The 16,590-nt window shown below is 38.4% G+C and overlaps 1 protein-coding gene across 1 annotated transcript in view; it reads right to left on the bottom strand.

Annotated features, from left to right (window-relative positions):
• The window catches only part of VWF (von Willebrand factor), a 146,057-nt gene that overhangs the window by 60,582 nt on the left and 68,885 nt on the right, over window positions 1-16,590 (bottom strand). Inside the window, exons 27-30 of the mRNA XM_062007398.1 lie at window positions 15,622-15,757; window positions 11,830-13,169; window positions 9,890-10,009; window positions 7,545-7,688 (exon numbers count right to left, since the gene is read on the bottom strand). Coding sequence (XP_061863382.1) covers window positions 7,545-7,688; window positions 9,890-10,009; window positions 11,830-13,169; window positions 15,622-15,757 — 1,740 coding nt within the window. The remainder of the gene's footprint in view (window positions 1-7,544; window positions 7,689-9,889; window positions 10,010-11,829; window positions 13,170-15,621; window positions 15,758-16,590) is intronic.

Raw genomic sequence — 16,590 nt, 5'->3', positions numbered from 1 at the left:
TCACCAGCACACCTCCAGAATACCATAGCACACCTGAACGCTTTGCACTTCATGTCTTTTTTCATAATGCCACCCACTCCTTTCCACTAGTAGAAGCAAAGATTCTTTCCCAAGCTGCTGCAAGCATGGACAGCCACTCAGCACATTGACTATTGATACCATGGCAACTGCAATTGCATATTCTACAAGGTTTTAATTAGGGTTTCAGGAAGGATTTACCTGTTGGAAAAACCTAGCCTAGAATTTGTCACAGTACTGGCTTGGAGGTGGCGTTCTCTTCTCAAATATGGTTGCTTTCCCCATCATTTCCTGTTGTCTCAGACACCTTACAGTCCCTGACTGATAGCCCTGTATCCCATTCCCACATTATCCAGCCACCTCTCCTTCCCCATTAGCCCATTTATCACTAGGCTCATCTTCCTGTCATCTCTCCATATAGATACCCACCATTAAAGAGAAGAGCTGGGACCCAGCAGTTCTGCTAGTGCTGCCAGTTGTAAGCTTCCATCATGTGTCATTACCTCTGTTACCTGTCTCCTGTCTAGAGGGGGTGCCCTATTTTTCCAAGCATTAGTTTTCAAATAGAAAGACACATGTTTTTTTTAAAACAAGGTGCTTTTTGGAAATGTCAATTATGATCAGAAAAAAGAAAAAAAAAAAAGAACAAAATAGGATGTTTCTCTTCTGTTTCTTCCTATGCAATGATTACCTTTTATTTAGTTTTTCCAACTGTGTAGATGTATTTCATAACTATAATTTCATTTTGTTCCACTATAATTCTGAATTACATTTTACATACAAAATGAAAATATTTTCACTTCTGCTCAGTGAAAACTTCAACATTTTGAATGCTTTTCTACTTGCAATAAAGCATGTTTTAAAATGTCATTATTAGTTGGGTAATGCTGATTCCATTTCACAAACTACTAAACCTGACCAGAATCATTAACTAACTCCAGGTATTAATTCATGTCCTACACAGCTGTCTCACAAAAAAACCTCTATATATCTGTAGCTGTAGATGTTAGATGAAGAATGGCATGTTAACTATAAATAACTAATAAAATAAAATATAGAAAATTAATAAGACCATATTCCAGTCCCTGAGATTGCTCTAGGATTGTCACAGTGCCAGAAAATTGACTCATTTCCCTTTTGTCCTATAAATAATCACTAAAAAAATATTTCAGGTTTTAACTTTCAAGTATCTTGGGTTAAACTTCTGCACAATAAGAATCACAAAGGATTTTTCATGCATTTGTGAAGAGCAGTTGGAATTTCTGTGTTTGTCTTTTTTTAATGACCCTTTGACTTTTGTGTGGTTGCTGTGGTCACCAGCTGCTCCAGCTCAAGTTTTTTTTGTCTCGCTAATTCTGAAAATTTTCAGAAACTCCCACACATATCTGTAAATTGGAAAATCCATTATTTTTATAATTTCTAATAAGGAAATCAAGTTCCATTGTAACAGAACCTGGGACTATTTCAGAGTCTCAAAAAAAACAATTACTCAATTTAATGCATGGAAATTTTGGTTTGGTGTACTAAAAACTCTTTGGATTTCTCTCTTTATTTTGAAGCCAGCTCTAGAGGAAAAAAGCCAGGTGTCTGAAGATGTGATCAAATGAACACTTTTGTCCTGCCAGAGGGATTCAGAAAGTCACATTCCCAAGATGGAAGCTGTCATTTCTCAGGTCTTTTTCTCTACATATCATCAGAGAGGGAAATGTCAAGCTCCTCAGAGGTCCTAATGAAAAATAATGACTGCTAATAAAGCAATCTTCAATGTTTTCTTAGACTGCAACATAACAGTAACCTGACACTTCCACATAAATAAAGGAAATTTAACATTTTTACACTTAGATAAATATCATCAGGCATGAGGCTGTATTAAGACTGGAAAGAGAGTGCACAACATCTTGGACATAATTAAACTAGCTTTAAAATGACCAGGTACGAGCCACGCAGGTTTCAGTCTTTATGAGAACATCTTGTGTCTTGTACATCCCTTCAGCAGCCAGGCATGCTGTCCCAACCCTGTGCAGTCAGCATTGCTGCCCACCTGGCCACATTACCAGCTGACTCAGGCAACTCACCATGACTGAAATACAAGCTGTCTAAAAAAGTGCATCATTTTTAACCATTTTGTCTCGTCCCTCAGCTCACTGAAGGCTCAACACACATCCCTTCCCATACAACGAAGGCAGTGCAAGTGTGCAGTGCTGAGGTGTCAGGGGGCTAGGGTCGGGCCCTTCTTCAGTAGCTAGCTCTTAAATCTGTTCAGCTGTTCATGACAACACCATCAGCTATCTATTTCAGTAATGTGCCCTAGAGAAAATCAAAACACTAATAGAAAATACCCTAAATCCTACTTCATAAAACAAAAAAGCATTTTTGTTATCTTTAAAGAAAATCTGACAGTGGCCAAAACATCATTTGTTAACAGTAACAAGCCTCAGTGAAGTGAATGGAAGATTTACTATGGTCTTTAAGAATTACACATTTTTTAAGGATTTTTAACTGTATCTGCATGTGACTCTAAGCCCAGACTGGCAGCCAGCATGTTCCCACATACTGAACATGGGAGTAAATTACGTTAGTCGCAAGTATTATTACTGTTATTAAAATAGTTTCTGTTTCTCACATACACGATGTGCTATCAAAAGTAAAACAAAATAAAATAAAATTTAAAAAAATAAAAAAATATAAAAGGCAACCAATGGACTTTGGAAGCAGGATGATTTCTATATTCACATGTATTTTAGGCATTAGATGTATAACCCATGAAAAATCAAGATGGAAATCTCAAAGCCAAACACCTTAATTGCATTTAGGAGAATAATGGAGCTGAGGGAAGCATGACACACAATAAAAAATCTGTTCCCAAAGGCAGTGGACATGATGGGGAATGCATGCCTGGTTGTCTGTCCCTGACCTCCTGCCTTCTCTTCTTTGATTGCCTCCCAACATGTTACACCTACACTGGTCCTGACAGGCATAACAGCCACAATTAACTTCATACGTGCATGTACACACACACATCCTTCACAAACTTCACCATCTTTTCAATTCTGCCAGTAGTGCATGATTGTTAGTCATTGGCCATGTCCAGGGAAAATATACAAATAAATTAAAATTTTTAAAAAACCCACAAAACAAACAAACAATAACGAAAAAACCATTGATTTAGATGGGCTATTTCAGAAAGGGTGTGATGGACATTTCACCATAGCACATCTTCTCCTCATCTTTCAGTGCTGATATATTACTGACTATAGAGTACAAAATAAAAATCATGTTTGGAGTAATCATTAAAGAAAAAATAATAGAAGACACTCTATAAAAGCTGAAAAAAATGGAGAAGAGATGTCATCATTGCAGTGTCTTCTCCTCTCAGCTAGAACTACGAACATTTGATGCTGAACTTCCGAAAGTGTAAAAGCAGTTTGTAAAAATCTTTTTCTGGTTGCCTTGAACAAATTTATTTAATAAGAGGTAATTAGCTGAATTAATATGGAGTTTTTATCAATTTCAAGTTCATGTTCAACTCAGACAGATATTCTGAAGTAATAATTCAGAACGGCTCACATAAAGGTCCCTGCAAAGACTGAAGGCTGATTGAATGGACATAAACAAGCTTTAAGGACAAAAAACAATCTGTTGAGTAGGGCTAGAGGTGTTTTCTGGAAGCCTACAGGGAATTATACTAGATTCTGCCTTATTGAATAATTTCATTAACTATTTGGATAAAGGAGGAAAAATGTGTAAAAAGGCATGGTAATCTGAATCACAGATATTAGATTGGGAGCAATTATGAACATCATGGAATAAACTGAAGAGCACAAGGTGCCCTAGAAATATTTGAAATACATCCAAGAAATAATAATAATTTTTTAAAACTACTCCCTACCCCCCCTCCTTGACTCATCCCAGAATAAGGCAATCTAAAGGAAAATAAACCAATATGAGAGATTTGGTGGGTTGGTGGGTGCCTCAGGGAAAGCAGAAACTGCTTGAAAGGAACCTTTGCAATTATTTTCTTTAATTTTCTCTGAAATGAGGAATAAAATATAAAGCTCCTGTGAGAGTCTGTGCAGTTGTGACAGACAGAGGATTCTAGTCAAGCGGATGTTCCTGCTGAGAACATGTGAATCAGTTCCTTTAAGTGGCCTCAGCGGTTTCGCTAACACTTCTGCAACATCTCAACCAAAAAAGAAAAAGTACTACGAGAGGTCCTAATCACCCACAAGTACTGAAAGCTTCCTGGGAAAGAAGTGAAAAAGAAAAGGATCCTCAGCTCTTGAAGAGGCATAGAAAAAGCCAACGCTACCTAGAATGTCCAGATTGCATTTATTTAACCAAGGATTTGTCTAATTGGGAAAAATCCTCCATGATGAAAATCCCGAATCTCTATATGTTTAATTAGAGTCTTGACTTGTCATTGAATTAGGGGTTTTTGACTGAAAAAAAGCAGATTATTTTAATTCTTAAACAAATCAGCTATTGCAAACTTATCCCATAGACTGATGCTTAAAATAGTAAACTCTTAGCACAGTGATATTCTGGCATTAACATGTGTCAATTAACAGAATGGCTGAGTAGCACAGATCTTTAAGTCTAACCGCCCACAACCACTGAAAGGAGCAGGCCAAGAAGCCACATCCTCTCCTCTGACTTCTTGTCTCTGCAGGTCACAAATCCCATGTTTCTTTTACCACTAAAGGGTTCTGATGATCCCAGCCTCCACCATGACCACATTCAATTCAGAAACCTTATAAGAAATTAACTAAAAAAAACAAGCAAGCAAACAACAACAACAAAAAAAAAACCCTGCCAGAATAATGAATTAGAAGAGCTCAGGGAATAAACTAGTAGGCATCCAAAGTTGGCTTCAGAAAGGAGTTGACACCACTAATGAAGAAATGGAGAGTGGGGGACGGTAAGTGAGGAAGACTTTTGTCTTTCATTGGATGGGAGTTGCTGGCAAAACCACAGTCTCGGGTGAGTGATGAAGGGTAAGGTTTTGAAAAATCTGCATACACATCACTCAGGGTGGAGAACTGAATAAAGTGCCATGGCAGACTTTGGCTGCCTAAACCTCAAGGTGGGGTTAGAAAGGAAACATTTATACCTTCTTAATCACGACAGGCAAAGTTGAATATTGCAATTAAAATATATAATAACTGTAGAAAGTTTCAGAAAAAATATTTAAGATCTTTTTTCCTGAAGCGGGAGGTGGGAGAAACACACAGTTCTACTCCACATAGACCATACATCCTCCAAATGTTGAGCCTGAGGCATGCAGTGGGCATGGAGAACACCAGCCTAAATGATCTACTTTTAGTAAAAATATAAGCAAGAGAAATCATGTTTTTGTAAAGTGTTAAGCAATATTGACTGTATTACTGAGTTGCTCAATGTGCTCTCTACGACTCTCTCAAATATGCATGCACGCTGAACAGAGGCATGTTTTATGTGAATCTCATTTCTCTTATGTAGGTCACTTTTTGCTGAATGAAGGCTTGTACAGTCAGCTCTTCTTGCAGTTCATTTTCTTTTTTTTTTCCCTCATTTATTTCTTACGTGAAGTTATACACAATTTTATGATGTCTGAATATTCACAGAGCTTCTTCTCAAAAGGTTACTTGAGCTAAAGTTTGCCTGATGTTATCTTATTACATAACATCAAGAAACATCCGTACAAAAGCTTTGTGGTATAGGCTGATCTTTTTTGCTCTGCCCATTCCCTCAAATACTCTGTAGCTTTTCATTATTTATTACTAATAAAACATAACTCTCTCCTGGAGTTTCCTTATGGTTAAATGAAACACAAAAGGGAACACTTTTTGCAGTAAGACTTTCATGGCAATGGCAACAGAGACGACAGCTGCTCTCAGCACATAGAGGTTATTTTCACTAACATAGGATGATTTGAATGATCAAAGATTGAATAAGGATTACATAGGATCATGTTTCTAACATAGAGAAGCACAAATGAGAAGAAATAGCAGTGAAATTATGGCAATGATATTTTTGATATGTAAATCCTAGAACAGGTTTCCAAAGCTACCTAGGGAACTGCTCCAGAGGCTCAAGCACAGACAGTGACATGAATGGCCACACGTTTCCCATGGATGCTGAGTCTCTTACACAGTCAACTGAATTCACACACATTACAAGGTGCAGGACAAGACCATAGTGACTTATTTTCATTACTTCATTTGGGAGGAACTACTTATACTTTATTCCATTTTGGTTCATTATATCACATCCCTCATTGTGGTCTCTGAGCATTTTCCAATGAGACATAAACAAATCACTAACGAGTATGTCATGTGGCTGCCTCTCCCATTTCATTTCCCAAAGGCCATGTTTTCTCTGTTTATCCTGTAGTTCAGTGTAGCTTACTATATACATTACATGGAAGGCTTCATGAAACTTATCTATTTGTACGTAACAATTTATCCCACAACGAGCCTATAGAAGTCTCATCAGCCATCTGGTATTTTTATTTCTCGAGGCTGAGAAAGCAATCATGGCTAATCCTCCTGCGAACTATGGAAGTCAGGTTTTATTTCTCACTTTTCTGTACCAATAACTCTTTACAGTCAGAATTAGGCCAAAGACCCTAAAAATCTGTGTACTCCTCAACTCTTATAGGACCCTAATGCTAGACGGCTGCCAGAGCAAATGCGGTTCCAGTCCAGAAGTACAAAATTCTCAAGGTATCTGGTGAAAGATCAGATATGCTGTAGGAGAATCTTTTTTATTTTTTTTTTTCTGCTGAACCCTGCAATTGATACATATGTGTGTACTGAATTTCCATAGACCCAGTGGGAAATCTGTGTTATGTTTTAGCACATCAAAATTGAAGTGGACATGTTTTTCACGATGCAGTGGTCTGGAACTTGTTTCACAAGTAATTCTTCAGCTAAGGTGCCAGCTTAGGCAATTCTTGGCTTTATGGCATCATCCCCAGCTTTGTGCCAGGCCAAGTCTTTGTAGGACCAGCATAGTAACTTGGATGAGGGAACTGAATAGAATATAGCTACTGTTTTGCTAAGTTATTTTTTCAACCATATTAGATACATTGGCTCAGCACAGAGTAATAAACATCTGGCGAGGGCAGCTCTTGAAGTCAGTGTAAGCAGTTCTGCTGCTTAAATGTCAAATCAACTAATTGATGCTGAAAGGTGAATGATCAAAGTCATTACTTCTTAATTATGTTTTGCTTGCTTGAAGATAATGAATGCAAATCTTGAGAATTACTTCAAGGCTAAAAAGAAATTAGTCTTCTTCCTTCCAAAACACATTAAGATAATCCCTAACTCAAGTAACTCATAGATACATTTTAACAGAGAAAAATGAATCTTTACCAAGAAATGTGCAAACAGTAAAGATATGAGGGAACTAAAAAGACTGAAGGTCTTACTGGAGACGACTACCACAGTAGAAATATAAATTGATGATGGAGTACCGCCTGTATTCAGCATTTCTGGGGTTTTTATCCCTCTTGTTTAAACATTAACATTCACATAATCACTCACCCAGTCTGGTAGGACCTTGTTCCCTTTGTTGAATTGAGTGCACCATCTCTACAAGCCTTTTAGAGTCTTGAGGCATATTCCATGAAATTTCTAGATTATTTTCCCTGGCATACTGAAGAACTGACACATGAATTGAAGTATTGCCTGAAGGAGAAAGCAGAAAATAAACATTTTAAGCATTGCATTCAAATATCTTACAATAAATCTAAAGGATACATTATGGTTGTGTTTGATGTTAAGCACAATGAGACACTGATTCTCCATGAAAGCTGTATTTTCAAACAAAAGATAAAAACTTAATTATTCTCAGGTGAAAAAAATACACAATTATTGCTGGAAACAGTTGCTCTTCTGTCAGGAAGCAGCATGCAGTATTTTACCAATTTACCAATTTGACCATGATCGGAGAATTTCACTTTATTGATCTCCAAATATTATTCGTTTTCTGTTTTAAAATTGTCTAAACATCAGTTTATTAATGTGCATAATGTTTTGCTAGAATGGTAGTTTGATGCCCCAATTATCTGATAGGCCAGTTCCCCGAATCATGCAAATTTCCCTCTGTTTTAAATCACTTAAGTGACACACATCAGGTTGCAGCATGGGACAATATACTACCCAGGAAGTTTGACCTGCAAAGGGGAGTGAAGAGAAATTCCAAGTTCTTTTACTCTCTGACATCCTGTTTCTGCTTATACATTATGTAAGTATGAATAAAACTATTAACAGAGGACTGATATAGATAATTGATGAATATCAGACTTGTAGAAGTGAACTGGGCAATATATAGTTAATAATGATTGGCTGTACCTCTCTTCATGGTCTTAGATGGACTTCTATATACTGAAGATGCATAAATAGCATATTTTCTTTTTCAATACTTTGTAAAATATTTATGAATTACAGTAATAATAATTATGACTTCATGTACCAAAATGCTGCAGCCCTATATTGATCTTAATATTTTCTACTCACTACATCTTAAACTTATTCCACAGTCTTCTTATATAGTTTAAAATCAAGGGTGTAGTGAGGAGTCATTTCATATCTGCATTATTCATGGCCTGTTGTTAATAACATAGCATTGGCTATTACAGGCTTCGAAGACAAGAAAAATAGCTAGGCTAAAATTGTCTATTGGTTTATTGTTTAGTTTATTTCACTTGGCTTGCTTCTCAATACCATGCATGTACATAATTTTCAGAAACAGAGCGTCTTCCATGTATCTCTAAAAAAAGTAAGTTATTCTAGACATACAAAAAAATGCTATAGTTTTCTTCTATGAGCTGTCTAAGAAGTACAAGTGCTGGTAATCATTTCTTTCGGAAGCATAGATATAACATAAACACATCAACACCCAGTGGGAAACACCAGCAGTTGCTTCAAGGAAGTGGTTTAATGCTAAGCTGAAAAAGTATAATTCTGATTAAAATCCACCTTTGTTAAAACAAAGGCTTTAGGGAGGAAAAGGGATCCTGTGCAGCAGCTGTGGATGTACTTGGTGAAAGGGCACACGATGCCCTAACTTACTACATGTGCCACTTGGCCCCTCCATGCATGAGCAGGATGTATGCCATTCTGCCAAGGCAACTATGCTGATTGTATCTGTGCTGAATGACCTAACTAAGGGTGTATCTCTCAACAGTACATACTCTGCAACTCAGTGAGTCTAGAACTCCCAGAAAGTGTCTGTCATCCAACATGGGTCAAGAAGTAAATCTGAGAAAGTCAGTTCCAGCACCCTAGGTTTGCCAAAAAGGGCTGGTCAGAAACAGAAATGCCTGTTCCAAAGACCAAAACCTTGCAGCCAGACCAAACCTGGACAAAAAAAAAACCCCTCTGAATTATCCATGCTTACTTGAACCAGAACTGAACTTGACCTATTGTTTTTTTCAAGTTTGTTGAACCTAATCCACAACTGAACAAAATCCAAACATCTATTTTTAATTTTCTGTCACAGAACAACAGTACAGCTAAATTCCCATCCTGTGACAGGGACCTCTTTGCCTGTTTGGCACACACATTTCTTATGTCCAGTACAGTATGAAGGGAAGTGTTCATCACAGCTGCTATCTATGAGCCATTCCTCATGACATGATTCCCTAAACTGGATGTCGAAACTGTATGCACCTGAACCAGAACAGCTTATTTTGGGAAGAAACTGAACCGCATTCGAACTAGGCTGATTTCCCCAACACAAGCTCAACTTTTTTTTTGAGGGATTGAAACAACTCCTTTAAAAATAAAAGTAAATTAAAAACCTATACTGAGAGGCTGTTTTGTCCTGTATAGACAAAAGAATACAAAATGTCTTTATGTGTTTGAGTGAAAAGACAGATACATACTAATCTCAGCTCCTTCAATAAATGCCTGTACAAAGTTTTTCATTTCCTCAAACTCTGATGCTCCAATGTTAGAACTTCCATCCAAAAGAAACATGACATCCATTGGTTTATTGCACAGCTCTGAAGGTGGAGGGAAAAAACAACGAAAAAGGTTATTTATACATGATAAGCAGAAGTAGCATCTGCTAATCTATTGGCAAGAGCAGAAAGGGCAGAGAAATGACCATTTGAAACAGCAAGTGATGCTCCTTTAATGAAAATCTTGATATTTATATTCAGTGGAATACATAGAGTTTTCAATTCCTGCATTTCTCCTAATGTTTTACTCTCAGGAGACTCAACCAAAAACAATAGCAAACAAAAAAATCCAAAGCAACAACAGCAAACCTCCTAAAACAAACAAACAAATCAAAACCAAAACAGAAACAGGGAAACAAGGCAAAATACTCCCATATGGAAAACAAATTAAAACAAACAAACAAAAAAGCACCACAAAAACACAGAAGTCTCTTCAGGAAAGAGGAAGTATAATTTTAACCTACTTTACGCACGCAGATGAGAATAACTTTTTTTCTCCATTCCCTCTCCAACCTATCTGAAAGCTACTACACTGTACTGACAGATGGAGATGAACTGGGTTTTCATGTCAAGGTTTTGGTAGTGAGGGATGCTATTCTGTGAGAAACTGTCAGAAGCTTCTCCTATGTCCAACAGTGCCAATACCAGGCATCCCCAAGACAGACCCACTGCTGACCAGGGCCAAGCCAACTAGTGATTGTGGTAGCACCTCTGTGATTAACATATTTAAGAAGGGGAAAAACATTACTGCACAGGAGCAAACTGCAACAAAATAGAGGAGTGAGAATGTGAGAGCAACATCTCTGCAGCAGACAGACACCAAGGCCAGTGGGGAAGGAGGGTAGGAGGTGCTCCATGCCCTGGAGCAGAGGTTTCTTTGCAACCTGTGGTGCAGCCCTTAGTGAGGGCCTGCCCCTACAGTCATGAAGGCCACAGTGGAGCAGAGATCCACATGCATCCTGGGGAGGACCCCACGCTGGAGCAAGAGGATGCCCAAAGGAGACTGTGACCCCATGGGAAGCCTACACTGGATCAGGATCCTAGTCAGACTTGTGGACTCATGGAGAGAGAAGCCCACACTGGAGCGAGTTTGCCATCAGGACTTGTGACCTCGTAGGGGACTCAGGTGGAAGAACCGCACCCATGGAAAGGACTCATGGTGGAGCAGTTCATGAACAACTGTGGCCTGTGGGAAGGATCCATGTTGGAGGAGACTCCCGTGGGTGTGACCTCACACTGGAGCAGAGGAAGTATGAGGCATCTTCCCCATGAGAGGAAGGAGCAGCAGAGAAAATCTGTGATTAGCTGACCGTGACCTCCATTCTCTATACCCCTGTGCCATGTGGGAGAAGGAGGTAGAGACCCAGGAAGAAGGTAGGGGTGAGTGGAAGTTGTTTAAGGTATAGTTTTTATTTCTTATTATCCATTTCTGACTTGATTGGTAACAAACTAACTTCACCAGTCAACCCTGTTTTGCCCACAACAGTAATTGCTGAGTGACCTCCCTGTCCTAATCTCAACCCATGAGCCAATAATCATATTTTTTCTTCCCAGTCTAGCTTAGTGGGAGGACTGACAGAGCAGCTTTGGTGGACACCTGGCATCCAGTCTGGGTCAGCCTACCACAAGAGCCAAGCATTTCTGAGCTTATAGAAGGCTGGTTGTAGGTCTGTGCTCAGTGCCATTGAACTGAGGCAGCATCCTCAGCCTCCAGTGATGACATATGGTCCTTCCTTGGCATTTGGACAACAAGACACCAAATAAGATATTGGAACTTTTCAAATTTCAGTGATGTGAGGGGAAAATGGAGGAGGTAGAACAAAGGAAATAGGAAATTACGCAGAAAATATGTCCAACTTTACCTGGAATTTCTGTCCAAAGTTTACGAGAGCAGCACGACTGCAGCACTAATTCAGGTGCTTCTTCAATAAGTGTGTTATAACTATGCAAGATAATTGGATTGTTAGGCTGACTGATCTTTCTGAGCTCTTGGATATTTGCATTGGGGGTTATACCTATGGGAATAACATTTATGCTCTGGGGAGGCCGTGTGATAACATCAGTGGAAGGACTGGATGAAACCATATACACCAAGTGAGGAACATCTTGCCTGCCTCCATTCACAGATGTAAATGTGTGTTTTGAAATATAATCAAGGGCATTTCCAGTGTTGGTAGCCTTTCCTCCTTGGTAGGGTATGCTCCTCACTTTCTCAATAATACTTTCCTTTGACTGTGTTTCCCTAAAGGAATACTCCAGAGTGACAGTCTCTGAGTACTGCATGACTGTAACATGGATATCTTCCTGTCCCACATTCATTCCTGTGATCACCTTCTCAAGGAACTCCTTGACAATATTGAAATTTTCCTCTCCTACACTGTCAGATCCTTCCACAATAAAAGCAATGTCCAGCCTTTTTCGAGTTGGCTTTTCTGTAAAGGGTGGTGGCGCTGTGAGTCCCCAAGGGGGAAATAAGACACTGGATATTGTTGGAGCAGCTGTAGTTTGTATTAGAGAACTTTCTTCAGGTCCAAGATCACATAAACGATCAATGAGAAGATCCCTATTATCCATTAGCTCCAACACATTGTTCATTAGGAAGGCTCGATTATCTGGAGATTGCTTTTCAATGTATTTGATTTGCTCCAAACTAACATACGGTCCGATCCCCACAGGTATTACTGCAATTTTTTTACTCTTCAAAGCTGTGAGGATGTTGCGGAGTTTTCCTGGAGACTTGCTTGCTATAAATAGCACTGCAATTCTGGCAGCATTGGTCCTTTCTGCTTTTCCAAACACGTGAAACACGGTGTATTTAAGGACTTCAGGGGCTGATGCTGCTTCATCACCTGTATATTTAATGCTTTGAACAATTTTCCTCATCTGGGACTGTGTTTTGATATCTTTAAGGCCAAGATAGATTGTAGGGCCAGCCCTGTACACTAGAATTGACACACGGATTTTCTTTTGGGAGATGTGGAGCTTCTTCATCATGCCAATTATGAAAGTCTTCAGCTGTTCAAAGTCCTCCTCTGACAGTTTATTGGAACCATCCATTAGGAAGGCCAAGTCCATCATCTTACTGCATGAGTATTCACTGGCTGGTAATTCGATATCTTCCTCTGGAGCAGGTGTTGTCAGTGTTACAGCGATCTCCACTGGTTCACAGGCTACACAGGTTAAGTTCTTCCCTTCACATAGACTACAAAAATCATCAAATTTAACTGTAAAAAATGAGCACTTATAATAACAGATTACCTACATATGATAAAACAACATCCATACAGAAACAGTCAAATAACACAAACACAACAAAAAGCATGACATGAATGATGTTTCCTTACAACCTCCCACAAGGTATTTTACAGATAAATCCTCTCAGTTCATGCATGTTTTTTTTAGATACAGGAAATATACAACAAACTATGATATGTTTGTCAGAAGGAACTCTCCTTGTAGGAGCATTTAAGAGACTGTCCCTTTGGGACACTGTCTAGAAACTCATGAGGCTTCAGCAATACAGCTACTTACAAGACACTGGTGGACTGAACTACCAGATCTGTTTTGCTTCACAGGGAAGCAAAATATGAGGTAAACTGAAGGTAGGTAACAGCAAGTAAAACCTTAGAGTAGGAGAGATGCTTTTAGCTTTGATATGACTTAGCAGACTAATGTGTTTTGAATATATCTTTGGCCTTTTTTAAAAAAAAATCTCTCTTATCTTCCTTTTATTTATCATGCTCTTTTTTTTCAGTCCATTTTCTCGTATCAAATGAGTTATGCTGTTAATGAGTTAATGCTGTTATCTTGTTGTAGTCCCGTGTCTTCCCTCACAATTTCTACTCACTTCCATTAGTACATTTTTCTTTTCCCCCATCTGTGCCTTTTCCACTATTGATCCTTCTGTACCACCATAAAATTTTTCACCTCTCTTACCCTCTACCATTTAGGAACTATTTTATAATTAATCTCTCTATATCTTTAGCAAGGCTTTAACACTTCTGGCCTTCTAATTCCTCATTGTATTCACCTTGACTTTACTTATCAGAGCAAAGAACATGACTATACTCATGAACAGAGTGGTACAGACTCACTATTTTCCTTGTCTTACCGGACTGTCCAAGAAACAGATAAAGGAAAGTTTATGAAGGAGTAAGGATCAAAAAAGTCTTATTTTCACTGCCAGAGAAAACCTAGTATGTATAAACTAAATGGCTCAATACTAGACGGAGGTGCCATTTTCCTGGAAAAGACTTCACTTTACACGTGGCACCTTAGTTTAAGTTCTCTTAGTTTAAGCTCTATGTTGTTGTCAAGCTGCTTTCAGTGTATTTCTAATTGAAGTATGCACAGATACTTTTGGCATTAACGTATAGCAACAGAAGATTTGTTATTTTAATCCTAATATGAACAAATCTCTTTTAGTTTCCAATTTCCTTTGGATATTTGCTATGAAATTCATTTTTGTGTAATATTTTCTATTGTTTGTACAGATGGTGTAGGCATCTAAATTAGGTGACAGCTATGTAAAAGGATGTTTCCCCAGTGAGGTAAGTTTTCCTAACGTTCAGAAATCTTTTGAGAGCAGCAGCCAGTGCATCAACATTTAAGATAAATTACTATTAAGGATTACAAAAATTAGGGAACAGAGACTCATTTATGAAGACTCTTTTTTGACCTTTTGATGGAATTCAAGGCTCTTCATGTATACCACTAAAAAAAAAATCAAATTTGATTAGCTGAGCAGTCTCATGCCCTGGGTTTATAGCACAGATGTACACTAGCCTTGGTAAGAGGCCAGGAGTTCAAAGTTCATACCCATTCAGAGCTTCTGTGAGGTTCAGAGCATTTGCAACTAAGGTGTTAGGCTGGGTTAATAGCTGCTGCAATTTTACAATTCAGTTTCTATTAAATACAAATTACAAGATGGAAAATGCTCTTGTATTCACAGCTTTTCAAGCAATTAGTAAAAATATCCATCAAGAGTCTAAACACCTAGAGAATGCCAGACCTTCAGAGACTACAGCCTATGTGTCATGTGCCACTGGACAGTACACAGAATGAAAAAGTTTCTGCCACATTGCAGCTGAAAGCTCTCATCCTGCATGGAGTTCAACATTGTGCACCCTGCTATTCATTTCCTCATATGTGGAAACGCATAGGATATCACCTTAAAATCTTGGGAAATTGGTTTTCCAATAACAGTACACAATTCCAACTGCTAATAATTTCAGTGAGTTCTAGACTGAGTGTACATTCAGATGTTGCACTATACATAGAATTTTTTTACTACTGGCAGAAGGAAAGAGTCTGATGGCTTTATTGATGTTGAATCACACCTTACACAAAAAGAATTTAAACATCTGAAGCCAGTAAGGCCACCTATACGTGGTAAAAGGCCTTTTTTGAAAAGAATTTATGAATTTCACTTGCTTAAATTCAGCTTACATCCTATAACCCCTACTGTCACTGAGAAAAAAAAATTGGTTTCAGGTTGTATGGGAAGAGATTTTGACATAAAAGGTGGTTTACAATTTTTGTCTTCAGTGACATATTTAAAGTTATGTCCAAAAACTTATTAATGTGGATGTGATTCATTTCTTTCCCTTCATTCCACTCAAAAGGCATGCTATTTTACCATAAATCCATCATACCAAGATTGACAGTGCTGTGGATCATCTCTGTTCAAAATTATTCTCTTTCCATGTGGGATCTTGACATCTCCAACTGCACACACGGGACAGTCTTCTGGACTGACACAATCCAGAGACAGCTCATCAAGTATTTTCCCTGTTTCAAAATAGCACAGTAGTATAAAGATGCCAATTTTCATGAATTGCAAAACTAATCATTGCATTTACCCTGCTACAAAAAAAAAGAAAAGAAAATCATAACAAGCTCAAACATTCTGAAAGTTGTGGTTGTGTTATCACCACTGCAAGTTTGACATTGCCAGCTTCCAATTAGATATTGAAAATACTAAACCCGGCACATAACATGCAACAGCCAGTACCATACAGATGTTGAACAGATCTTTAGAACAAAGCATTGAGGATGATAGGAGAAAACGGCATTTTCCATTTTCCATGTATATAATTATTTCTTTCTCCCAGTATGCCCCGTCTCACTCTGATCAGACATACCAAGGCACAGAGTAGCTATTTTGGGTCTTAAAATGCCTTCTTTCCTTGTCTTCATGTCTTCTCACTTTGCCTTTAGGAGCTATTTATTCATAGAATCATAGAACCATAGACTGGTAGGGGTTGGAAGGGATCTATAGAGATCATCTAGTCCAATCCCCCTGCAGAAGCAGGTTCACCTAGATCAGGTCAGATAGGAACATGTCCAGGCAGGTCTTGAAGACCTCCAAGGAAGAAGACTCCACAACCCCTCTGGGCAGCCTGTTCCAGAGGGGTTGTGGAGTCTCCTTCCTTTTGAGTTTTCATTCTTTTTTTGGATCTTGCTTGTCTTTCAATTAATTTCTGCCTGTCTTTCCTCTCCCCACCCCATATTTCCCATTTTTTTTACCTTCCCCTTTCTATGAGACAGTTGTTGGGAACAGTTAAGCTGTTAAGTTAAACAGGCTCACAGAAGGATGCGTGTTGGGCACTCTCAGGAGCATC

Source organism: Colius striatus, chromosome 1 (genome assembly GCF_028858725.1).
Source record: "Colius striatus isolate bColStr4 chromosome 1, bColStr4.1.hap1, whole genome shotgun sequence".
NCBI classification, from domain to species: domain Eukaryota; kingdom Metazoa; phylum Chordata; class Aves; order Coliiformes; family Coliidae; genus Colius; species Colius striatus.
Note: the sequence above shows the minus strand (reverse complement) of the source record. Positions and strands in the feature narration are given on the sequence as shown.